This window comes from Triturus cristatus, chromosome 4_2 (assembly GCF_964204655.1).
Source record: "Triturus cristatus chromosome 4_2, aTriCri1.1, whole genome shotgun sequence".
Classification (NCBI taxonomy): Eukaryota; Metazoa; Chordata; class Amphibia; order Caudata; family Salamandridae; genus Triturus; species Triturus cristatus.
The window spans coordinates 23,974,526-24,000,637 of record NC_140586.1 but is presented as its reverse complement, the minus strand read 5'-3'; the positions used below and the strand labels follow the sequence as shown (position 1 = coordinate 24,000,637).

The following is a 26,112-nucleotide window of genomic DNA, read 5'->3' as shown; positions in this document are numbered from 1 at the left end:
CCTCTCACAGCTGTGGGGAACAGGAGGATCTAGTCTTCAACCAGAACAAGTCTAAAAATGAGGGACAGGCAGTGTCTGCTCTCGGATACTCACAGCTTTAAACCTGAGGAACAGGAGGGCTCTGACCTCTTATGTGATACTGATGCAGAGAGACGTGACCTAATCCCACAGCTGAAATACATAGGGATCCGGTGCAACCTTCACATTTGCAATCCTGAGGGACAGTAGGCCTGTGGCCTCTGGCCTTCAAATCGGTGATACTGATGCAGAGAGGTGTGAGCTACTCTCACAGCTGGAATACAGAGGGATCCGGTGCAACCTCCACATTTGCAATCCTGAAGGACATTGGGTCTGTGGCCTCTGACCCTCACATCGGTGATACTGATGCAGAGAGCTGCGACCTATTCTCACAGCTGGAATACAGAGGGATCTGGTGCAACCTTCAGATTTGAAATCCTCAGGGACAGTGGGCTTGTGGCCTCTGAACCTCACTTCGGTGATACTGATGCAGAGAGATGTGACCTATTCTCACAGCTGGAATACAGCGGGATCCGGTGCAACCTTCACATATGCAAACCTGAGGGATAGCAGGCCTGTGGCCTCTGACCCTCACATCGGTGATACTGATGCAGAGAGGTGCGCCCTATCCTCACTGCTGGAATACAGAGGGATCCGGTGCAACCTTCACATATGCAATCCGGAGGGACAGCGGGCCTGTGGCCACTGACCCTCACATCGGTGATACTGATGCAGAGAGGTGCGACCTATCCTCACTGCTGGAATACAGAGGGATCCTCCAGTGCAACCTTCACATTTGCAATCCTGAGGGACAGTGGGCCTGTGGCCTCTGACCCTCACATCTGTGATACTGATGCAGAGAGGTGCAACCTATTCTCACAGCTGGGATGCAGAGGGATCCGGTGCAACCTTCACATATGCAAACCTGAGGGACAGTGGGCCTGCGGCCTCTGACCCTCACATCGGATACTGATGCAGAGAGGTGCGACCTATTCTCACAGCTGGAATACAGAGGGATCCGGTGCAACCTTCACATTTGCAATTAAGGGACTGTGGGCTTGTGGCCTCTGACCCTCACATCGGTGACACTGATGCAGAGAGGTGCGAACAATTCTCACAGCTGGAATACAGAGGGATCCGGTGCAACCTTCACATTTGCAATCCTGAGGAACAGAGGGCCTGCGGAATTTGACCCACACATCGATGACCGCGTGGGACAGGTGTCCCACCCTCGGTGCACATAGCTGTGGCACTGGGGGCAGGGCGGAGGTCTCACACACATGGGTTTAGCAGACCGTGAACCGCTCTGCAGCAGCAGGGCTGTGCTCGAACGGCCGCCGCTGCTGTGCATTTGATGGGAGAGAGGGGGAGCTTTGTTCGTAGCCGGTGTCCACATTGCTGAACACACAGCCCCAGCTGGTGCACATTCCTGGGCAGGGAATCCGTCGCCCAGCCCACCCCCTCCCTGGAGAGAACATGTGCGGAGGTTCGGCCCTGACCTGTTCCGTCATGGGGAAGCCATGCCTGGCTACACATCCGACCCCGAACTCGGGGTGGGCTGCTCTCACATCTACCTCGGTACCCTGCCATGGCGCATGGCAGCCCACCTCGAGTCCAGGGGCGCTGGGGGCTTCTCCTGCCTCGTGGGGAGTCTGACGTCTCTCCATGAGCATGGAGGGTCTGCCAGCACAGCTGGTACAGCCCTGGCACCCTGTCCAGGGCTAGGGTTATGGGCGAGAAGCGACAGGGGAAGCAGAGGTACTAACCTTCACCCTAACCACGGAAATGGTGTCGACTCCCCCCTCCTCGCTTTCCTGCATTTTAGAGAGCCTGGCCAAACCTCTGGACAGTGAATTAGACGCCCCCCTGTTCCCCATCGCAGACACTCGGGCAGAGATTCAGACTGTCTCCCAACCACAGGGTCTTTCCATCAGGGCGAAGTGAGTCACGGCCCTGACGTTATGCCGCCGGCTGCCAAAATGTGAATTGTAGGAGCTGGGCGTCTGCTCTGCAGACTGGGCGTTAAGAGGCTGAGAATGCATGGTAAAGTGGGTGCCACAGACCATATTGTTACTCGGGACCCACCCACACCCCAAACAAAAAAAAACAAGGGGTTCAAAAACAGTAAGCCTGGCTTGCATTTGGTTTACTGGAACATTTAAAAAGGCTTCTGCAGAGAAAAACATAACTGCTCTCTATACAAGTCATCTGTGGGATAAAAACATAATGCGTGCGAATTCAGTGTAGTTTTAGGATGTAAAATAGCCCCTTATGTATTTCAATGCAAACACTCCACAGTAGGCGGGAGGATACACCAAACAGTTATTAGCATGGGGTGGGAGAAAGAATCTTCAGAGCGAAGCCAAAGACCACTCTATAGACGTTTTCAAGAATTTAAACAACTTATGCAGACAACAGCTCCGTCAAACGCGACCTAAAAATGCATTTGAAAATATATATCAAGGGAGACTAACGACGACGACTCTGGCCCCCTATCTTCAACACACTCTGATCGCCCCCTCTGCTTCCATAGCTTTCAGGCCAACACGGTCACTGCACAATATGGTATCAAAAAGATGACAGGTGAGGCAGACAAGCAGGGCTTCACATAGGACCTTATAAAGTGCACACACATCTCTGCAGCGGGGTCATTCGGCCTCTGAGCTAGCTCACAGGGATCACGAGCTGTGACCTGCAAGGTATACACAGCCATCTGCAGCAAGTGATCAAACTCCCAAGCTCCATCAACCTCCTTAAGCTATCTACCTAGGCTGGGACAAGGGGTATGCGCCCGGCAGGGCACACGCAGATATCTGCAGACGGTCCCGCCGACTCCTGGGCCTGTGACCTGTAAGTTACACACAAATGAATGCAGCCTGCATTGTAACCCATCGAGCTATCTTTTGAGGGTTGAAATTCGCATTCTGTATCTCTGCTGCTTGTGCATTGACCCTCTGGCTTACCTAAATGGGATTTACTGTGTAATTTGGAGGCTACCCACATTTCCATAGGGGGTTGGTTAACACTATGAGCTATTTTAGTGCGACTAAACCCATGGCCTACAAATCACACATCTCTGCAGCAGGTGCGTTAACTCCAGGGGTCTTACATACACACACTTACACACCCCTGCATACCTATCGGGGTCAATGAACCAACCCCCAGTGTTACTTTGCTCACTACACTTGGCACCGCATTCTGCAGGCGACGTGCAGACAGTGCACACCCTAGTGTGTGTGTGAGAGAGAGAGAGAGAGAGAGAGAGGTTACACGGAACGCACCCTTCCAGGACACAGCTGCCTTGGTATTTGCATGCTTCTCTCGGCGGATTTGCAGAGGCCCAGATGTTTGCGAGCCCTGGAAACAGTCCGATCCTCTGCGGGGAGTGCCTCCCGGGGGCTCAGCCGGAGCTGGCTGGCGCGTGGCAGCCCTGGCCACGTCACGGCCGCTCCGCGCACACGTCGCACGCGGATGCTGCAGGAGGCCGGATCACAGAGTGCGTGCCGCTGTGGGTGTCGCATGGCTGCCTGGCCCGGCCCGCCCAGTCCGTCTCTGCTCCGTGGCCTTCTTTTCACGAGCTCGGTAAACAGACTCGGGCCTTCCTAGTGAAGCAGGGTTTCTCACCCAGCGCCATCACCCGAACGGAGCTGGCCCGCATCCATGGCCACAGCATCCACAGAAGATACCATTGATGCAGCGGGTCTAAACTGGCAGCCTCGTCGGGCGCACTCGCGCATAATGCATCTGATCTTGTGTCTAAACATGGGGTTTATTTACATAAAGGGATTAGAAACTGGTCTACATATGCGGTACATTTTCGAGGAGGGAACCTACACGTATCAACTGGATTTATGCGATTGTGCAAACACGGTGTTTTCTGCATACTTATGGATTTTGCCGAACTTGCCACATAATGAATCTATCATTTGATGCATAGCTTGCAGATTTTTACCAAAAATGTTTCTTGGCCGAACGGCTCAAAAGTTACTAAAAATACCCTTTGCAAAGGTTAAATGGTCATATTCTAGTTGCTCTTTTTAGGTGTTGAACTGATATTATTGGGGTGTAACTTGTGCCCACACTGCGTTTACAAGTATAACAAGCATTTACAATGCAATGGTCTCGGCATTGGTAAAGTTAGAGCTATTGGCATTGCTCATGACATTTTTGTTTATGTTTTTGTTTTTAAAACATGTAAAGAAACGGCATTGCCATGAGCAATGCCAATAGCTCTAACTTTACCAATGCCGAGACCATTGCCTTGTAAATGCTTGTTAACTCAGTGCAGCTGGAGCGGATCACTTCGTCCCGTTTAGCTTTGCATTCTGGCACCTGTAGTTTGGATCTCACCCCTTCGTAAGGAGACAATACCAGCAGCAAAATGCATGGTACTTGATAGGAACTCAATGTCCGACGAGTGGCTCCCTGGGTGTAGGGCATTTCAATAATTAAGCTGTCACGATGGTGCGCTGACCTCTGGGCCTCCTGTAAACCACTGGAATAGGAAAAGTGTAGATACAACTATCAACTGTGTTTCTAATGCGCTCTGCTGCCACAGCACCCACCTGCGCCCCTCACTCCCCACCCGAGGGGTTGTGGAAAGCCTCATGGAGAAGGGCAGTCTGGAAGACAACTCACCGTGGAGAGGGGGCTCTGCTCGGAGGTCCTGCCTCAGTGACGGACGGTCCCAGCACTCCTCGGTCGCACGGCCTCCGCGACAGGATGAGGTCTCTTAGAGGACGTTCCGGGCCCGCCAGACCTTCTCACGCGGGCTGAGCTATCACCCTCTCAAGGTGAAATTCATGTCGGAAGACCCTCGTAAGTGCAGCGTCTGGTCACAGTGCTCCCACCCTACGGCCTCTTCAGTATTTACACACTGCACCCTCTCCTACCTCCATAGGAAGGTGGGGTTACCTGAAAGTCATTGTGTTCAATCTCCGAAGGGGTCTTCCCTCTCAGTCCCCCCGCGGTGCCTTGATAAGTGTCCGACCCCCGTGGGTTAATCTCCCCCTGCCCTAAGGCCATTCCATGGCATTGTCCACTTTCAGGTGATCACAACGTAAGCGGCTCTCACTCTACAAAGACTGACTCCAAGGGAGCCCAAACAGAAGTCGGGGGTGGGTGGCTCGCGACCCTCCTTCCTCAAGTTGAAAATAACCCTCAAAGTGGGGGCGACACCTCTACCGCGCGGTGTGATGGCAGGTATTCGAGACAGTTTATTTCGGATTTCTCCGACTTTTTAGCTGGGACATCTATATTGCATTTATAAAAGTGTTTGCATCTCTCTTTCATCGTCCCACTCTGCCGATATTTATACATGTGAAGGGTCCAGGCCTTGCAAGCTTATCCCGCCCGAGATATCTCTTTCCACACACCTCAAAGCAATGAGGTGTGATACAAGAGAGAAGAAGAGTGTGATGGAAAACCAGACGAAAGCAGAGATAAAAAAATATGTCGTGGACCCGGCCGGCAGCCCGTGTCTGAGGATAGCGCTGTTTCCAGCGCTGAAGCGCTTTTCAAGCAGTCGTGGATGTGCTGTTCCTAAGTAGGAGAAGTTCAGATGTCAACAACAGTAGCGCCTGGAGGCCAAAGGCTGACCGTGTGCTTATGAATCCATAGCAACCTAGCATCAAATCATCTCACAGCGCCTTTCTTAAGCGCTGTATGAAACTGTTTTTCCGGCGTCACTTCTCGCTGCTCTTGTACTTACACAATACTTGAAGAGCAGATGAAGTGTTTGCGTGTTGTTTATTTATTGGAAAACGGGTGGTGGGGATTTTTAATGCGTGTTTGTAGGAAGTGAGCAGTTTAGCGCCCAACAGCCCACAGATATTGTTTTTAGGCGATATTGGATACATTGATATGCTGGTTATTTTCTGATAGCGGCTCAGTCGATGTCCGGGGCTCAGGGGCCGTCGTTTGGTGTGTTTATTTTAACCCCCCCCCCCCCACACACACACACACACTCTGCTCCTCCCGGCTCTGCCTGTAAAGACGCTCTGAGAGAGCAGGGGTGGGGGAGGGGGGAGGAGGGGGCTGCAGGGCTGTGTCATCCAACATCCTCTTGTCAGAGGGAATCTGTCCCGAAGACAGGCTGAATGCAATCTCCCTCCAGAGCCTGCGCCAAAGAACCCGACGAAAATGAAAACCTCCCTTCAAACGATTCAACCCCCCCCACCCCCCGCTGTCCACGGATTCTAAGGGGGAGGGGGCACCCCAACCATAACCTATTGCAGCACCCCCACCAGCTCTGCTCGGCCCTCGACACTCACACGTGTTGTAACCTGCAGACTGCACAAGGCACGGATCTCTGTCCCCGCTGCTCACAGTTATCTAATCGGAGCCCCCCCCCCAATCATTACATGTCTTCACAAAAAGGCAGAGGAGGAAAATGCAATCTAAGGATTCGAAGGATGTCAAGACGTAATTAAAAAAACGGTCTCGTGTCCGGAGACCTTTACATTCACATACGGGGAGGGGAGCCTGGCTTATTTATAAACCGGGGAGGGGGGGGGGGGCAGAGTGTGCATGTACTGAGCGCCCAAGTGGCACATATGCAGCAGTGCCCTCTCATCTACATGGCACAGTGTGTGTCAATGCACGGAGAGAGGCATTGGATGCAGCCAGACACCAGCCCACTGAATGCGCGGCCAGCATCGTCTGTTTATTTTCAGCCACTTTCAGTTTCACTTAAACTTTCAGTATCCGTGAGTAGAACGAAAGTCGCAGGCTCCATACCCACAAGATGACTTCGCTTGATAAAGCAACGATCTAGGTGTAACTGAGGTCACGAATTGCATTCCCGAACGCATTGTTCAGTGGGATAACGTGACGTCCAAGGTGCCCTTTTCTATGCTTAGCTTGCGGTGCACGGCCTGCAGCCCCAGGGAGTAGCATAATTGTGTGGGTTCAAACACGTGTTGTCGATAACTCTGTGTAACCTGAATGCCACAGCTTCGAATCCTACTAAAACTGTTTAGCAGACAGTGGCGGCCGATGACCTTAGAAAGTGGTGTGGCACAGCACAGCTGCTACATGGAATTCATAATACAAAGGTGACCGGGCGACTATTTAAAGAGCATTTACAGTCCGTTAAAAGAAGGGAGTACTGCAATAAATAAACGTACTCTTACCTTTACTGCAGGACACCCGACTCATCGCTCTGCCTGGCTGTTAAAAGATGAAAGCTGGTTCCAGAGCAAATAAACTTGAACCTTCCCAGCCAATCTCAGCACAGCACAAAAAGCGCTCCATATGCTCCACAACGGAATGCTATGCTTACGAGAATAGTCTACAATTAAAGAAACATACATCTGAACACGTGCAACGAGCAGAACAACAAGTAAAGAGGGCACCGGAAGACACCACCGCCTTTCTCCGAGGCAGGCAGAGCAGAAATGCCTCGGAGAAAGGGAGCCTCATTTTCGGATTTGGGGGCGTGTTTTGCTGTTGTCTCCTCCCTGAGACTTCTCGCAAAAAACACGCCCCCCGATCCGAAAAAGACGGGGCTTCAACGGAGTGACTGGACCTCTTCTCCAGTGGCTGGCCAGCATTTAAGAGGCCAGCCAATGGAGAACAGGATAGAAGAGGGGCGGGTGCAAGCCCCTCTTCTCGATGACATTAAATCTCCGGACTTCCGGTCTGCCGACCGGATGGTCCCGAGACGATCCGAAAAAGACGGGGCTTCAACGGAGTGACTGGACCTCTTCTCCAGTGGCTGGCCAGCATTTAAGAGGCCAGCCAATGGAGAACAGGATAGAAGAGGGGCGGGTGCAAGCCCCTCTTCTCGATGACCTTAAATCTCCGGACTTCCGGTCTGCCGACCGGATGGTCCCGAGACCTAAAAAGGGCAACATAATACTGTCACAAAATGTGCTGCATCACATAGCATAATCTGCTTTTTCTTGCTGCATAATTTAGCCAACCCGACAACATAAGGACAGTGGCTCCGCGCATCAGGTACATTTACATACAAAGAACCTTAACTGGTATGCACACATGGGTTACATGTAGTTGTAACAGGTTGCATAATAACTCCCTTGTACTACTTGGCCCTCTTACTCTCACATAATACATAACCACTGCAGGTAATGTCCATCACCCAACACTGTACCCGTCCAGTACAAGACCCCACTCATCAGCCACTGAACAAGCATGGACCAACTGACCAGAGCTGCCAACTACCACTGACCAATGCAGGTCCCAAATAATTGCACACAATGACCACTTCTTGATCTAGCATATAAGGGATGACTGTAACCAAGTCCATCCCGCCCATCTCTCCCTTCAACCTATGCCTGCTCAGGACTGCACCAAATCTCAGAACTGACACCCTGAGCAGCAATCAGCTTAGTAGATAGAGCCCACACAAACACAAAACAGACCTACAGAGCGGGTCAAAGCTGCCATCCTACGAAAACCCAAAACTGAACACCTGTCTCTCACACTTCTTCATTCATCACCCGGATTAGCGCTGTATCCAATAACACAATAACTGCACAGCGGAGGTCATCACACAAGACAAGGAAACACTTCCCACAAAGCATCAAAAACAAAGATCATACTCTCCAAACCACAGACCCTAAACAGTGTAGGGTGCTGCCCACACAGGGGTAGCAAGCGATATATGAATGTTAGTATATGCCCACACAATGAATATAAACTGGAATCAATCAATTAGAGTGGTTATCCTAAAAACAAAAATAAACAATGTTGAACACACTTGTTCCAGTGCCAGTCTTGGTGGAGTGGGCAGGTAGGAGGCACACAGATCTGTGAAGGGATGCGTTTCAGCTGCATTTGGAACAATGTGCGTACCGGATATGACAGTACAATATACAGGAGAAGTGGGTGCATTTGACCAAAATGTGCTGAACCCGCACCAGTGGCACACGTCACTATTTGCAGTCTCTTCGTTGAGGAATTTACAATTGTTTACGCAGAAAAACTCTGGTATGCGTTTGATTTCTGCATGTAACCTAGAGGACGCGGCCCATGGGCAATCTACACTCTTCTTAGCTATGTATGTGTCTCATTTATATAGTGCAAACCCAACTACAAAGCAACAGAATGTGTACCAGAGATGAGGTGCACAAGTGAGGCCTGGACGCTACAAAAAGTAGGATAGAGAAGAGGAGGGGAGGAAGAGATGAGCTAGAGAGCACAGAGAACAGATATGAATGAGGTGGCAGAAAGGAAATACGGTGTTTAATGCTTGAGGATGGAAAGGGAAGAGGGGGATTCTCTTCAAAGGAAAGGCAATACGACTGCTGATACAAGTGTGCAACCATAATAATAAGATAGGCAATGGTCCCATTTTGAATTTCAAGGGAAAGGAGAAGGTGGCAACCTGTGTCACTTCCTGCACTGCTTGAATGCAGTAAAAGGAGGACTGAGCTGTGTGGGAACCAGACCCACTACTTGCCATCCTTTGTGGCTGCTGCCCATGCAGTCCTCTTGGCTTGCAAACGTGTGATCTGCTACTGAATAAGGGGCTCCTCCCATTGCAATAAGTAACACGTTGTGGACATAAGGAGGTTTCAACCAACTGGGATTTTCTGTAACCTGCTCAAGGAAGAGAGAACTCGATTCTGGAAGTATTTAATGCCCAGAAGTAAAATTTATCACACATAAGTAAATTACAGTTAAATATCAAGTGTGATGCTGGGACTAAAGTCCTCAGCATGGATTTGTGAAGCTGTGATATCCTACCCTTGCACGTTTCTTATGGAGAGGCCTGTGCGTTCCCCTCACCAGGTGAGTGAGACATTCCTACAAGCCCAGTGGCGGTACTCTTGGGAGACATATCAGGAGGCTACCGAAAGTGCCCCCTTCCTTGTGAGAATGGCTACTGTCCCTTCCAACTAGGCTCTGAAACACTAACAGTGGTGGCAACAAAATAGTGAATTGGGGACTAGTTGCAGCACTACTACGGAGGGATGTTTTACTGACTTCCTCCATATGAAGACTGCATATTGGGATCGTTAACCGCCATGATATCTGAGAAATGCACGAGGGTTGTGTTTCTAAGTGCTCTGGTTTCTGGGTGAAGGTTGGAATTAGCCCTCAGGTGCACCTTTGATGAAGAAACTGTATTTCTGCCTGAGAGAAACCTCTCTCTTTCCTGTTCGAGATCTGCAGTTCTTTAGCGATGGCTTCCTGTTTGGAAACATTCCACAGTTCACTTGCTCCAGTCTAAAATGGTTTCAGACGCGCAGACGGGCTGCTTCACTTCGACAGGAGGTAAAAAATCTTGGACATCCCCGTCCCACCCAATGATTGAGGGCCCCTGGAAATCCCAAAACGTGCATACGATCTGAATGGCCAGGCTTGCCCCTCAGGAAAAAGTAAATGGTGTGCTCTCAAGTTACTACATTGTTCAACCACTCAACAGTGCAAGTGACGTGCATCATTTACCCAGTCCAGAAGAAGCAGGACAAGGAAGAGTCACAAGTAGGAATGCTGCTGTGTGACTACTCTATTTACAGGTTGGGCTTATGCCAGTAGGCATCTGTAGAGCAGCCTTGCTGAGCTGTGGTGAAAGTCCTACCAGCTCAGAGAAGAGCTGGAATTCATTTGGCAGAAGGAAGAGACCTGCCTCACAGATCAAAAAAAGCACAGGTGCTTGAAGAACCTGCTAGGGACTAGCGTTGATGTAGTTAAACTACTTCCGGGAGGAGAGGTCACCCAGGTCACCTGCCCAGATGAAGTAACACCAAGCACTGTGAAATCTGGGTGCGAGGGAAACTCTAATGCCTTCAGACATCGAGAATGGGAAGACTGGTCAGCCTCAACCCTCATGTTCCCAGGGTGTGTACACTTTCCTCTTCTGTCAACCCTGACAAGTCCTGATAGTTTTCCAGTTTGATCCCTGGCGTGAAGTACCGGCAGTCGCAGATAGGGTGCCCCAAACCCAGATTAATTGGAATATATCTTAACTAGTATGGTTCCAGAGATATCACTGGTAGAAGCTGAAGTCAGAGTTCCTTGTCCTGGTGAGTAGTCCAGTCTCTACTACACCTGCCCCCAGACAAGTTGGTTTCCTCCACTTGAAAAGTCTATTGTGACCAGAAACAATCAAGATAAAGACCTCCTACCCTCTTCAACCCCAAAAGGGACACCTAGGATGAAGTAGCTACCTTTCCAGCCACTGTCCCAATGGAGTAGCCCAGTGACTACTGACATGAAACAAGAGACTGTTCCCACTAACTTCCGGGACACTACTGCTGTTCTCTAAAAGCAAACAAGCAGTAAAAATGCAATAGGTCTCGCCTTTCATTAAGTTAAAGCCATTTGCTTTGCTATACAATACCATTAGCAAAGCAAATGGCTTTAACTTAATCAAAAGCCAGACCTGTTGCATTTTCAATGCTTGTTTTATTTTATTTCTTCCACGGAGGGTGAAGGACCCGCTGATGGAATAGCCAGCAGCATTCCCAGGATGCCACAGGGCCTGGCGCAGACCAGGATTATGTGCCCTCCTAAGTATTTGGTGGGTAGTGCAAAAACAAGGCAGTCATAATTTGGGCGCGTTGCCCAGCCCCAAGGGACTTGGTGACACTGCACCTGCAGCACCATTTATAGTTATGTCCTTGATAACAGCAATTGCAGGAAGAAGAGATTATGTAAGCAGCACACATTACCACGCAAACCTTCACAGTTCACTTGTAGGGACAACAGTCAGGGGCCTAGAACAGGTACCTGCCTGGGGCCTCCAGAAGGCCCCCAATGCTTCAATTGGCCCCATTCGGACCAAGGTGAATGAATATGCTTGAGGTATGGGAAACTCAGTGCCCCTCACCACATTCTGCAGAATGCCCCATTGTTTTGTGTTGCGCCACTGACACACACCAAGGGTACTATGGGCCCTAATGCAAGTGAGGAAACTGGGCTTCTGTCCCCTAGTGGTAAAAGACAGCCTGTACTGGAGTGCAGCGGACCAGCTAAAAGTAGATGAACATAAATGTCAGTTGTTTGCTAGAAGCACTTGTGGGTGTTCACCTAGAGAGGTAAAAATAAAAATCTATACTTCGCATAAATGGTGGGGTGTGAAGATGAGCTGCCCCAGTTGTAAGGCTTTCATTATTCGGGAAGGGAGGCACTGCCATTGTGCACTCCATCTATCGCATTCTCATAGATGGTGCAAATGAAATCAAGCAGCACAGGAATCAAAACAGAGGCAAAACTTGGTTTACAGATCAGTATTGAGCAACGCTTTGAAAGTACATGAGCTTTACTCCATGGCGAGATATATATATGTTATGTGAACAAGGCCGACGGTACGGCCGAAACGCGTCATGACTAACAGCAGAGAGAACTGAAAATAAATTTCACTTTGCCACTAAGAGGAGTTCGTGTCATTTCATGATGGAGTGATTGTTTGCAATATATATATATATATATATATATCTGAGGCAGGGTGTCTAATTGCACCTGGCCAAACCGGAAGAAGATTCCTGAGGGCTCAGCATTATGTTCTTGCCTCCAGGCCTCCCACCAACTTCTGACAAGCTTGCACCCTGGGAGCAATAGAGGAGCGATTCATGGGAGTGACTGTTAAACCACCAGAGTCTGCCCAGGAGGCGGTGGAGGAGGGACACACTGGAGACAGGGTTAACTGTCAAAGAAAGTATGTATGGTGCTCACCAAAGATTGAGTGAGTGGGTGTGGGGGGGGGGGGGTTCAGGTAGGGACGGGAGAGAGGAATTGACAGAGGCTAGTCCTACTGACCCCAAAAGACCCAAATGATCAATGCACCCCAGAAAGATCCCCTCATTTTTTCACCTCCCACCTGGTCAACCAAGCGGAATGGCCCGTGTACGAGACGATCAAATAGGCGTAGGAAGGGCCAGAAGAAGGAAAGTCCTAGACAGACATAGCACATGCAATGACATGTTATAGAAACAGAAAAACATAATTTAAGAAGCACGCGTTAACATTTAGACCAGAAAAATAAATGTAAACTGTAAGCATTTTCGTTAAATATAATCCAACATCTCTACAATGAAAATCGGGTTCAATGTGAAAAGGCAATGTTGGCCTTCTTATTGTAAGAATAAAATAGCAGATGTGTATTTATCCAGAAAGAGAAGCGAAGGGGCTGAAGGCAGGGGTGCAGAAAGAGACCTCAGCAATAATTAGTTGCGAGTCTCGGCGTTTACTCAACATCCAGTGATTCTAGGCAAATCACGTATTCGTCCCGTGCCCAAAAATAATTACTGTTTCATTGCGTAATATAACTGGATCTCATGTAAAGCGCCCCAATACCTTCGGGTCGAGTTCGTGCTATAAAAAAATACACCCTATATGTCGATATCCATACCTTCCACAAATTCACATTTTGGTGCCAATGATGAGAAGTGTGGGTTAAAAGGCAGAGAATACCCCAACGGGTTCATAAACATCTCAATGTGCACAGATCTGAGCACCTTTAGACCCCACTAATCGCCAGCTGTGCAGTCCTAGATTCAGCACGCATAGATTTCAACAGACCACTAGCGTAGCGTGGAACACCCATCCATGTGTGGAAAACTACATTTCTTGACCAACTTCCCGGTTCCAAAGTTGTGTGTACACATGAGCAACTGTTTGGTTTTCAAGGGCAGTGTTTGTTTACACCTGGAAATGCCACAGTACCCAAAGGAGGCCAGTCAGACCCATAAGACGGGGTGGGTGCATGAGGCTTAATGGGGCGTTGTTTAAACCCCAGGGGTTGCGTAGAAGGGATGGATCGGCGCCAATTAGTTAAAAAATCAAGTTTTTGTTAGGGTGCTAGGTGAAGTCGTCGTGTTTGGTAGAAATAAATCCAAGCATGCCAACTGATAAAGGCAGCTCATTTTTTCCACGGAACCCATATCCATGCATGCGTCACGCTTTCCAGCACAAAGGATGTTACCCGTCTTCCCTCATAAGAAACAAGTGCGGCCCGTCATGGGACGGACAGAAGATGTGCATGCGGGGACTGCCTTTACTGGAGGCGGAAAAAAAAGTCACCAGTGTATCACACTGCCAGTAAAGCAACTAATCCTCACATGCACATCTTCTGTCTCTTTTGTCTCTCCGCTTGTACGCTTTGGAATCGTATCGATTCCAAAAGGCCCTCGTCATGGCGAGAGCAGCGCATGTGCGCTGTTAACGCCAGACGAAACCTAAAAATGAACTTCCTGTTAGGGATGGGCTCTTAATTTATTTGGGTGTTGAAGCTTTGAGCATCTTTAGACATCATTTTTTAGGATGTAACAGATGCATAAGACACATTCTTAGGAACTGAAACCGAAAACCGTATTAAGTGTTACAGACTCTGATCACTCCTAAAAAGACTGCAGTTGACTATTCCCCACAGGACAAAACCGTCCACAGCGCTTAATATTAACTAAAATATAGTGCCTATCATTAAACAAATTTAAGTCTGTTTGGAATTGGTTCCCTGGTCCATAAGGTGCTAAGCACTTCTAGTTTTCGAATATGTTAGAACGGGATTGTCCCTTGCATGGTTAACAGGCAAGAACCTCTTCCCTGAGTGCCCAGCTGCATGTAAACTTGGAATCCGGCCTCCTATTTCCGACCATGCATCACAGTAATTTAGCATGAGTGTCGAGGCCTGCAAGTCTTGGGACGCTTGCCCCAACTACCATGAAAGTTAAATGCTGAAAGAGTTGTACTTGGCACAGTTTGCAGAAGCACAGTAGGGTGGAGTCCAGGACACCATTGGAAATTTACCTCAACCACCACGGTTGGGGCCAAGTAGCCTATCTGCCTTGCAGCACCCGAACAGGGTCCAACAATGCTGGTCCCTACTTTAATTGCTGAACATTTTATTTGATCTGTAAGGAACGTTCTCCCTCTTTTTTTTTTTTTTTTTTTTTTAAATAGAAAGGTGAGAACTGTCTGTCCATTGAATTTTAGACAAGTTATTGGCTGTGTTATACTGTTTCTACGTGTCTAACCACAGAATAAAGCTAGACTGATCAACCCGGCTATACTCTGAAAGTCAAGTCCCAACACTGAGTAGCTGACGATCCACTTGGAGTGCAACAGTACTGTAAACCGGGAACATCAGTGGTAAATGACATTAATTGCTGGAATGAATGCCCAGTAGCTGCCTGGGCAGCTCGAGAAAAGGCCTCATATGAAATGTTTTGTTAAAACCCACAGCTGAATTTGAAACATCTTCCAACTTTGCAAGGGTCTTATTCCTTTACTTTTTTAGGGCATACCAAGTTATTAATGTTACTGCTATGAAGATATTTTTCTATACCCGTGAGAAGGCAATACTGCAGGGGAACAAAACATTAATCCCTGTGTGAGACCAGAATGAATTGCTCTTACATGCATAGTACCATTTTCATGCAAGACATAAGCTTGCTCAGTACTTGCTTGTGCTTTATTAGTTCTGTGGGAGTATGAGGAAGCTTGTCCTACTGCTGCCTGTACTGTACTTGCTCTCTCTGCATAATGGAATCTTGCAACACACTGTGGCTCTACGTTCTGTAATAGAAGCTTGCACTTCTGCTGTCGGTCATATAGACTCTGTATCTGGGAAGCTTGCGCCGACCTTCATATAGACTTGGTATCTCTGAAGCTTGCGCCGATTCCCTTCATATAGACTGTATCTGGGAAGCTTGCGCTGGTCATGCTGGTAATGCACTTTGTAGGGAAGGGGCCTGTGCTGTTATAGTTCTGGTAAGAGGGAAGCTTGCACTTGTGCTGTCCATGCGGACACTGTTCTGTACAGGAGGCAAAAGTATACTGTTGCTGACTGTATTGTATTTGGTTAGTATGTGAGGAAAGCTGTCTCTGTAATAGGAGTCTCGAAATTCCAGCCTATGTGAGGTACAAAAGTATGCACCAACAGCAGTCCGAGCAGAGATAAGTGGCAGATACGCCCCAGAGAGGAAGAGTACCAGTTGCCAATGAAATGAAGAGTACCAGTTGCCAATGCAATGAATGTTCAGGACCTCGCTGGTAAAACACAGCCATCGTGGCACACTTTCCCCGGTGTGTCGGTACACAGGTACTGACAGATGGAACTAGGCCCAAAAATCTAGGTGTGCCTGCATGGACCATTCCCTTTCAGTAGACTTCTCTGCTCTCTACACTGACAGTGTTTGAACATTTTTCACTTAGTGGTTAGTTACCTAGCCACTCAGGACACGTGTGTGCAGAATTTAGGAACACCCTTTAAAATGCCCCAAACTAAATATCGAGACGACATGACCATACTTAGTAGGAATTAGAAACTGTGTTAATACGAACTGGTCTTCATGAAATGCAAACCTAGCCTGGGAGTAATGGAGGACTGTACCGGGGGTAATGGGAGACGGTACAGGATCATGTAGTGTAAATCTAGTGGGGAGCTATATCTGAATTCCATTACATTTCCCTTAAATAAAACTGCAATTCACATTTTTAGGCACAGTGACAATAAATTAATGATCCGTGAACTCAAGACACCAGGTTCCAAAGTCAGCACTCTGTTATCAGTTCTTATGTCCTTGCCGCCAGCCTTAATCCGGCTCTGGAGTTTTAGTATCCAGATGATAGAGATAAAAGGTTTGTGGAATGCCTTACTCCTGCTCCTGAGCTGCATTGGATGTTCTCACGAAAGCTAATCCTGGTAACACACAAAAAGATTTTGGAGGAAAAGAGCGTAAATGAATAATTCAGGAAAGCCCATTATAGATCCATGGTTTTTGTAACATGTAAGATACACAAAGGAGTGGAAAGCCCTACACGACCTCCCTGGTTTTAGTATTTGGCTATACTGGTTAAACTAACGAAAAGTTTAGAAAAGTCCTACTCGGGCTCCCAGGTTTTAGTAACTGGCCCATACATGCGAAGGGTTTGGGAAAGCGCTTTTGCAGGGCTCTGGTATTCAGTAACAGGACTGAATTGAGATTACTCATGAGGGGCATGGAGCCAAAGTTTTGGAACCCAGGCCAACTTGACAGCACACAGAAAGGTTTGCAAAAGTCATATTCTGATGCTCTGATTTTAGCGTCGCTGCTGTCCCTTGCCATATTCATAAATACTGTCTGAACGGCCTATTACAGCACCCTGACTTTAGACTCTATCCATACTAACAAACCATTTTAGACATTATTTTAGTACCCTGCATGACCTGGGTATAGTGAAGGATTTTAGAATTGGCTAGCGTGGCGCCCTAGTGTTACTGCCCAGGCCGATAAGGCCAATATTGAATATGTTTGGGAAAGGAATCCTCGGTTTAGATTCTAAGGTGATCAGCTGTACCAATTAAAACCTATGCAACGACAAACCCCTGCTTTTAGTATCCGTACCATACTCTCAAATTATCTAGGTACGTCCCTTGTTTTATTTCATTATTGGGGCTGCACTTTGAGGGAAAACAAATTAAGTCCTACTAGGTCACCACTGTTTTAGTATCAGAGCATGACCCTCACAAAAGGGTGGCAGAGACCTATTGTGGGGTCCTAGTTTTGGAGCCCACGCTGTCCTCCCTATACACACTCACGGTTAGACGCAAGCCCTATTGTGGGTCCCGGTTTTGATATAAGTGCTATCTAAGGAGTTTTTACAAAAGCTGCTTTACAGGTACAAGTGTATAGAGAATACAAAGGCTTTGCTAATAAATGGTTTGTAAAAGCTTATTTAGTGCATAGATTACTGTATAAAAGCCTTTTAATGACTGATCTATAGAAAGCGCGGACCCGGGGTCAATGATTTTAGTATCTTGACAGTACTAGTGGTAATAGATCCAGTCCAAGTGCTTTACTTTTATACACAAGCTCTCTCCAAGGAGCACTCATAAAGAGATTGAGAACGGCCAGTTATGGCCCCCTTGTTTAAGGATCCTAGCTGTTTAAGCCTCACTCCAGAAGAGTTGGTGAAACTCACATTATGGATCCCAGGTTTTAATATTAATGTTGAACAGTCACACTCACAACGTTTATGAAAGGCCCATTCTGGTTAGGTGGTTTTAGTATCTGGCTATTCTAGTTGCTCTCTTGAAAGATTTGGAAAAGCTACTCTCATTACCTACATTTTATAGACAAGCCGTCACCAGCAAACTTCATAGCGGATTTGGAAAGTGGTAGAACAGGGGGTTTGATCTCTGTATATAGAATCTGGTTATAGTACCCAGGTTGCCTCAGCCGCACTTACGGTAGGTTTATCTAATCCATGTTCCACTTGCCTGGTTTGAGTGGCCGTGCTGCACTGCCCTCACTCCTGAAAGAATTAGTAAAGGCCTAAGGAAGGCCAATGATTTTGAATCGGAGTTGTCAATCACATTTTCACAGGCCTGGGTTTCTTGTAAAGTTTTGGGGAACAAACGCTTAGTGCCTGGTTGTACTACCTGTCCTGAGCTGGCTCTGTTCACAAACCACTTGAAAAAGCTCCACTTTGGAACTCTCGTTTTTTAGGTCTCGCCTGTCGTAAGACTGTGCAGACATGCGCAGTCTCGCTGGCGAGATTTAATGTTTTGGTTAGATTTCGCTAGTGGGCTTTAAGCCCCGCCCCTCCTTTCCATTGGCTGGCGTCACCGTTTATGCTAAATGGTGGCCAGCCATTGGAAAGGAGCGTCTCTTGACGTACACTTTTCGCTTTTAGAGCCGTCCCAGTTGGACTGGCTGCCCCGACTTACTGCTGGCATGAAAGGTTTTCTTATCTTTATGGGGCCAAACACATGGCCCCATAAAGATAAGAAACCAGTCATGCGAGTCAGTCCAACTGAGACGGCTCGCGAGCCAGTCCAACTGGGACGGCTCTAAAAGTGACAAGGGTTCCAACTGTCCTTTTATTGTATGTATACCCCTCGAAAGTTAACGTGGTCTTCATATCAGGTACGTATCCGATATCAACCGAGCAAACTTCTAAAAAAGTATTCAGGTAAACAAACAACTACACCCTTTTCAGGAAAAGTTGAAGTGCTTTTCCTCGATTGGCCTGCCTTGCCTGACGAAAACTCCTTTGAATGATTGCTGAGCTTCAGCCAATCTCAGAGGTGAGGGATAATTTCAAAGAGCCTAACAGTGAAAACAGACCGAGGCCTACCACGACCAGCCGTCATCTTTGTAAATAAAACCGAGCCCTTGGGTTGAACGAAAAATTGGTCAACTTTCAATACAGCGCGATACCGAACGCCCGTATTGAGCGCATCTGAGCCGTCAACCATTATATCAAGAAAACTTATCTTTACATGTCTAGTATATATGAATAGTTAGCAATTATAACATTGCACTGTTTTCCTTAATAATAACTCTTAAGACAGAAATAAAGATTTTCTCACCAAAGAATATTTTAATTTCTGTGAAAAATAATGAGTGTTTGATGCTATACATTTTGCCTAAACTCATGCAATTGGGCTCTAGTTTTGCTGTCCGTCTTCTATGTTTCGGTAATGATCACCCGGCAAATGATTCCCAGAATGCACTGGGCGTATTTTATGTGAATAAAACCGCTAGAAATTGGTGTGGCCGACGCCGTGTGCAGAGCGGTGAGATGTCGTGGCCGTGCATGTGTGACCTAAGTATAGGAATGGTCTGGCTCTCAAGACAAACCGTGATTGCGTGGCGTATTTTTAGAGGAGAGTATGACGGAGGGATGTCGCACTCATCTAAGTAGTGCTTTCCTAGGTTAGTAGAGGCATCTGGGCACTCTGATCTGCAAATGGCACTGAGGTAGTGTCTGTGTTCTCATTTTAATTAGGGTCTGAGGTTTAAGCAAACCTACCCCTGATTCTTTGAAGATCTCATTATAACCAATGCCCCCTTCTACACCATCCATAGCATGCGTGCGCACAAACACACGCAGAATCGAAAAAGACAGGTTGCAATGTTTGAAGAATTTGTTGAGGGGTCTGAATGAAATACTGCAGAGAAACTTTCCACATAATAAAACTACGCTTTTAAACTTTCCGGGAGGATGCAAGCAGTGTTCACTTGTTCATTTCTGAAGGAGCAGCCTCACATACATGGATTTATGCATGGGTCCCAGGCATCGCTGCTGCGTACCCTGGCTTGGCCCTTGCAACCCCTGGTGATGCCTTTGGGACATCTGGCCTCAGAGATCATACAGCCAGCAAAAACTGGGGGATCTCTCAAAGGGGCGTGGACATTGAAATTAAGGGTGTGGCTTAAAAACACACAAACTAAAAATCTGTGCTTAGTATAGTGTGCCACCCGACTTGTATTTTGCTGTTTCTATCATTGGATCCAGATATATGATACAACAAGTAACATCATACCTACAAGTCAGGATTATTTGCTTTGTCAATAGTTAGTTGTATAAGATAAATAAGCAGCAACTTTGGCTTGTATATAGTATTGAAAAAGCTTCCACTTAAAGCCCTGGTGACACCAGGACAATGTTGCTGCTCCTGAGTTTCAAAAAGAGAAGGGAAATCCAGAGAGAAAATTATGCTCTTTAAAGGATTTCCCTTCCCCTACAACTCTCACCTGGCATGTCGTCATGCCGTAACTTCTCCACTAGTGCACTGTCACTGCAGTCCGGAAAAAAATGGACCGCCTGTGCCAGGGCACAAAACAGAGCCCGATAGAGACCCGTTTCAAGGCACTCTTTAAACAAGCATTAAAAATGCAATAGGTCACGCCTTTCATTAAGTTAAAGCCATTTGCTTTGCTATACAATACAATTAGCAAAGCAAATGGCTTTAACTTAATTAAAGGCGAGGCGAGGCATATTGCATTTTCAATGCTTGCTGAATCTGTGTTGTTCGGTCTGTACTAATGAAGGGGGTTGAAATTTGAAAATTACTATTACAGCGCTGTGGCCTTGGTATCTAGGATTTCCCAGCAGCCACCAGAAGGGACTTGAAAAACACTTTGTATGTACCCTGGCTTTAGTTTCTGGCCTTGAGTAGGAATACACATGAAGGGTTAAATAATTATTTCTGCTTCCTGATGTCAGTACGCAGGTTATTCCAGCTGTCATTATGAAGTGTTTGCACCGCCAAGATCCTGGTTTGTAATATCTGGTCCTTTGCTACTCAGCGCCCTGAAGGGGTTTGGGAAAATCCCATTCTGGTTCCCTAATTTTACTCTCCATTCTGTCCCAGCTTAATTCACAGGAAGTTGGCAAAAGACCTATTTTCGTTACCTGGTTTTTATATCTACTTGTCCTGATGAGGGGTTCGGGCAGTTTTATTCTGGTTGCCTGGTTTTAATATCCCAGTTGTCTCACAAACACTCGTTAAGAGTTTGTCTAAGGATGTAAGCTCTATTCTAGGTCGGCCGTGGTCACATTCTTTAAGGGTTTGTGAAAGTCTACTTTCTGATTCAATTGTCAGGCTGTCTCAGCCGCACTGAAGTAGGGTGTGGGAAAGAACTAATCTGATTCCCTCTTTTTAACATCCCGTAGTCAAAGAGCAAGACTCGTGAAGAGTTTCAGAAGGTACTATTCATCGGCCCCAGTTGATGTCTGGGTCGTTTCTCCTGCAGTAAGGCCTGTGGCACTGACACTCACTGAACTTCTACAGTAGGGCTAAGAGTGAAGCCGCATCATGGGAAGACTGATCAGAGATTTTCTGCAGCACCCCAAATTAGCTTGTACTCAGGACAATGGCCACCCGAGCTACAGTTTAAGACAATGAGATGATGCAGCTTAGAAACGGCGTGCTGGAGATGTGGCTATGACTGCATACCATTTAATGGCAAGTTACAAATCTATACTCCTGCAAAACATAAAGCTCAGCCTTTTAACTCCAAAGGTCTACAGCCACATCTTACGATACTGTGTGAAAATAAAGACTCCCAAAAATAGCCTGCAAAGAAAGACCAAGAAAAAACATCGACCAGTTGGACATGATCACATCCGGTTACTCTCATTTGCCAGCTATTGCAACACTGGATTAAAATGCTATTTGAACTCCACTCCTAGAACTGGGGGCAAGAGCTTAAAAGCAAATTTTTCTACGGAGACATTTTTATATTTTTTGTCAATCTACATGTCTGGGTCTTTTGTTGTCTATATTTCAGTACTCTACCTTTCCACCTGCTAGACTTACCGCACCCCAAACCAACGCTTCATTTATTGAAGACTCCAGGGTGAGAACAGCAGCAACCACTAAAAGGTCCTAGTGAGAAGAACGAAGTGTATGTCATACTAGAGGGGAGATCACACTTGGCGGCTCAACGGGACCACCAGCTATGTGTCCAAGCCTGCTGGAAGGAGATACATTGCCAACAGGTTGAACCCATACCCATGAAGAGAGTAAATGTACATGAAAGCGTTGTTTAACACATCATTTTAGTGTTCAGTCTATTTCTAATCAATCCCATGGTCAGAGAAAGTGGCCAAGGGGGTAGGTATGGCAGGAATAGAATTCAGGACACCTGTTTACACAATCCACGGCCTAAGCACTACATCACACCTTCTTGCAATGAGGAGAGCTTCACCATATTTTCTTTCAAAACCCATCTGCCGGCACGGACGTGACCACTGACAACATGTAAGCTCTGGGTCAATGCCTGGACAAAGACAGGAAACCCTACCATGGCAAGTGGCATTTTAGTTCTCACGAGGCACCATCGCACAAGCCAACCCCCACCCCATCATCAATGTCATGGTGCCAGATTGATCATAATACTGCCACTCTGTCTTATGTGTCAAACTGAGGCACTCAACATTAGGATGCATAAAAACTCAGAATAATATGTTCCAAATCAAGGTAAGGAAACACCGTTAGTCCATAATCGGAATAAAAGAAGCACCACTTTGATTCCCTACAGCAAAACACATTTGGGGAAGGAGACTAAGGAAGCGATATTGGCGGGTTTCATTGCTTTGAGAAAGCACAAACCACACCATTGTTTCATGCATAGAAACAGACTTTTGAAACTTGTAGCTGGAAACGAGAGACAGAGTAAAGAAAGGCCCACCTGAATTCAGGACTAGTCCCTGCTCGGTCACCTCCTCATGCCAACAAAGCTGGTTCTGTGAGCATGGCAGCCCCCACCCCTGCGTGCACACATACACACACAGAAAGACTCTGAGCCCTTTATTGTGATGGCTGACTGTGTAAGTTACCATCTATCTACACCTGACCCTGGGCTTCTACATCTGGAGCGCTGCCCCGGTGCATGGGGGCATTTCACCGGGAGTTACCATCCACATCACCTGCCAGGGAGGAGCCAGCCTCCAGTGAGGGAGGGCATGGACTGTCCAAACCCTAAAGAGAAGGAGTAAGGACGGCAACAGCCCTTGGGAGAGAGAGGGAGGACTGAGTCAGTACCGAAGGGGCAGGGCAGCACCGTGGAAGGGAGGCAAGGGCAGTGCCAGCCCTCTTGAGTATGGACGAGGACCGCAACAGCACCCTGGGAGAGAGGGCCAGGACTAGGCCAGCACCCTGGGAGGTGGGGAAAGATTAAGAAGGTGCTGTGAGGGAGAGTAGGAACTGGGTCTGCCGAACCACCTCGGGAGGGAGGGCATTAACTGGGCTAGATAGTTAGGGGGGTCAGGGACTGCACTACCCCTCTAGAGATTTGGGGGGGGCCAGGGGGGGGACAGGAACAGTGCCATTCCCTAAAAAGAGATGTTGCAGTGACGGTGCCAGCACTAGGAAGAGAACGCGCACAAGAGAGGCCGGTGGAAAAACAAAAGCAAAGAGGGTACACAAGCGAGGGGGTCAACAACTACGCCATCACCTTGAATGTGCAGGAGGAATTGTAACGATGTAAAAATAGTGCCCACATCCTAGACACTGTTGGGGTGCACGAGCTGTGCCTGCATCCTTGGAAAGAAGGTATAAATTGTGGCTGTGCCACCACTACGTCTACACACATAGGAGCAAAAACGGTGCCTGCACACTGCAAAGCAAAAGGTGGTACAAACTGTGGAAGGAAGGGAGAGGGTGGTTTGACAATTGCCAGCACACTGCAAATTGTACTGCATGCCACAGAAAGTGGTGGGAGGAGGGTGCTGGCAGAAACGGTGCCAGTACACTGCAACAAGTGGCACACGCAGTGGAGCGCAAAAGCAGCGTTAACACACAGTAAAGGGTGACACACGCCCTGGGGAGAAGCTGTGGCGTCTCAATGAAAAGATGGCCGACGTGTTGGGGTGCAGCAGAGCCAGTACAAAGTGAAACGCCATGGGGTGCAGGCGCAGTGCCAGCACAGTGTGGTTAGGGTGTGAAAGTACTATAGGTTATGTAAGTCACTGAAAGCAGCTGAGGAATTCAAGTGGACTTTAAACTGAGCCTTGCTCAAAACTTTCTGCTGGTGGAGCATCAGCAGGCTGCGTCACACAGAGCAGAAGTACAGCCGGAGCGTGTTTGCACAGCATTTCAGAACTACAATTATGGCGTGTCAGGTCTGAGGGCTGAACCAATCTGCCTTTTGAGAAACAAAAAAGGGAGTACGGGCACAAGCAAGAAATAATTTCCACTGAAATTGAATTGAAGCAGCTTCCTGTGCAACATATTTGAAGATACGAAGAATGTGTGTAAGGTTATGTGTACCCAGTGTCCGCATGTCCATAGCTCACCTGAACCACTCCAGCAAACAAGCCCATGTCAAACGGGCACACACAGGAGTGGGTGGATCCACAAAATACCCCTCTGTCGGACAGGACCCCGCCCCCTTCAAGACTGTAAGACACTGGAGAGATGTAGGGCCGGGCCGATGAAAACAACTTGGTGGATGGAATGCTAGCAGCAAATCCTGTTGGAACCCCACAGTGCCCATTTCAGTAGAGCTTTGGGGGAGGTTAAGATGTCGACCAAAAACAGACATGGAACAGGGGTGGGACGATGGACAGAAAATAGCGACAGCGTTAGAACTATTCTGAAGTTGAGAAGAAGTGAATCTCTCCGTGTCTGGAGCCGAGAATAGATGGAGAAAGCCAAAGAACAGAAGGGGCTGCCGACGGGAGACAGTAAAAGGTCACTGTGCTACCTGCAGAACGTGACGTGTTGTTGAATGGTGACATACCATGAGATTTCACACACCAGTGTGACACAGCACCATACCACTTATTGCAGATAGGCTGTCTGAGGTCTCCTATACTACAGTGTACGATAGTGATTTCCAGGGGCGTAGCTTGGTCAGCATGATCGGGGGGGGGGGGGGGTTCAGATTTCACAGCAATCATGCTGGGGCATCTTGTTAAAACACATTATATGCAAAGCCGGACATGATTAGGGGTTGAGTGGTAGTCGAATGGGAGAGGAGTGCGGTTTGTTAGGGGCACTTAAAACACAATATTTTTCAAACTAAAACATTTTAAGGCCTTCAATACATAGACGAGAGTTTGTGTGTTTTGTCAGTTCGGGCATTTAAAAATCTCAGGAGAAATCCGACTGACGCTTCACATTACCGGACTGAAAGCACTTGTACCCAACTATTTACTACAGAATACATTTTTAGGGGGTGGGGGCTAACACCCCATACATCCCCTTGGAACTTTGCCCCTGGTGATTTCATCGTGAGACACACACTGGGAGAGCTCAACCTACACTGCGGTCTGTTAGATCAGGAGAGCTCATGCATGGAGCAGTCACAGCACTCCCACGTGTAAGACAGAGATCTGTCAAAGACCGGTAAATACACCATCAGAGTTCTTCCATACTGCATAGTGACATGTTACTGCATAGAACATTCAATCCGCTCTCCCTGCGCACCCAGAGCGTGAGACACTTGATGGAAGTATGCTGTCAGACTTACTCTACACTGCTGTGGTAGACAGTGACGCCACCTATGCACTGCAGAGTGTCAGGCACTGACAAGTCAATGAATGGAGATTCACTGTAACACCTTTCATGTGTTGCACTGTGTGACAGTCAGTCACTGCTTGAAAACATACAATTCCCACTATCCTACACTGCAGTGACGTTACTGAAAGACCTGTAGAGCTTCAGACGGTGAACTTTAACTACGTGGATGTCATCCGTGTCCCACACTGCAGTGTGAGAAATTGACATTTCACTGCATGGGGACACATGCTTAGAGCTGTCCTAATACCAGGGGGGAGACAGTGACAGGCTGATGTGTGGAGGCCCCTTCTCTTCAATGTGAGATACTCACGTCACTGCATGGAGACACATTTGCAGAGATCTCCCGCACAGCAGTATAGGACTGTGACAGGTCCGTGTAGGAC

The 26,112-nt window shown here is 47.7% G+C and overlaps 1 protein-coding gene across 4 annotated transcripts in view; it reads right to left on the bottom strand.

The window, feature by feature from the left end:
- SPATS2 (spermatogenesis associated serine rich 2) overlaps positions 1-26,112 on the bottom strand; it is a 432,511-nt gene that overhangs the window by 383,685 nt on the left and 22,714 nt on the right. Inside the window, exon 1 of one of the 4 annotated variants that reach the window (XM_085600259.1) lies at positions 7,152-7,301. The exons of 2 other annotated variants lie outside the window; for them this stretch is intronic. In XM_085600259.1, coding sequence (XP_085456385.1) covers positions 7,152-7,176 — 25 coding nt within the window. In that variant the 5' untranslated portion in view covers positions 7,177-7,301. Of the gene's footprint in view, positions 1-3,299; positions 3,750-7,151; positions 7,302-26,112 lie in introns of those variants that run through there. One more of the 4 variants, XM_085600262.1, reaches the window with a different exon arrangement.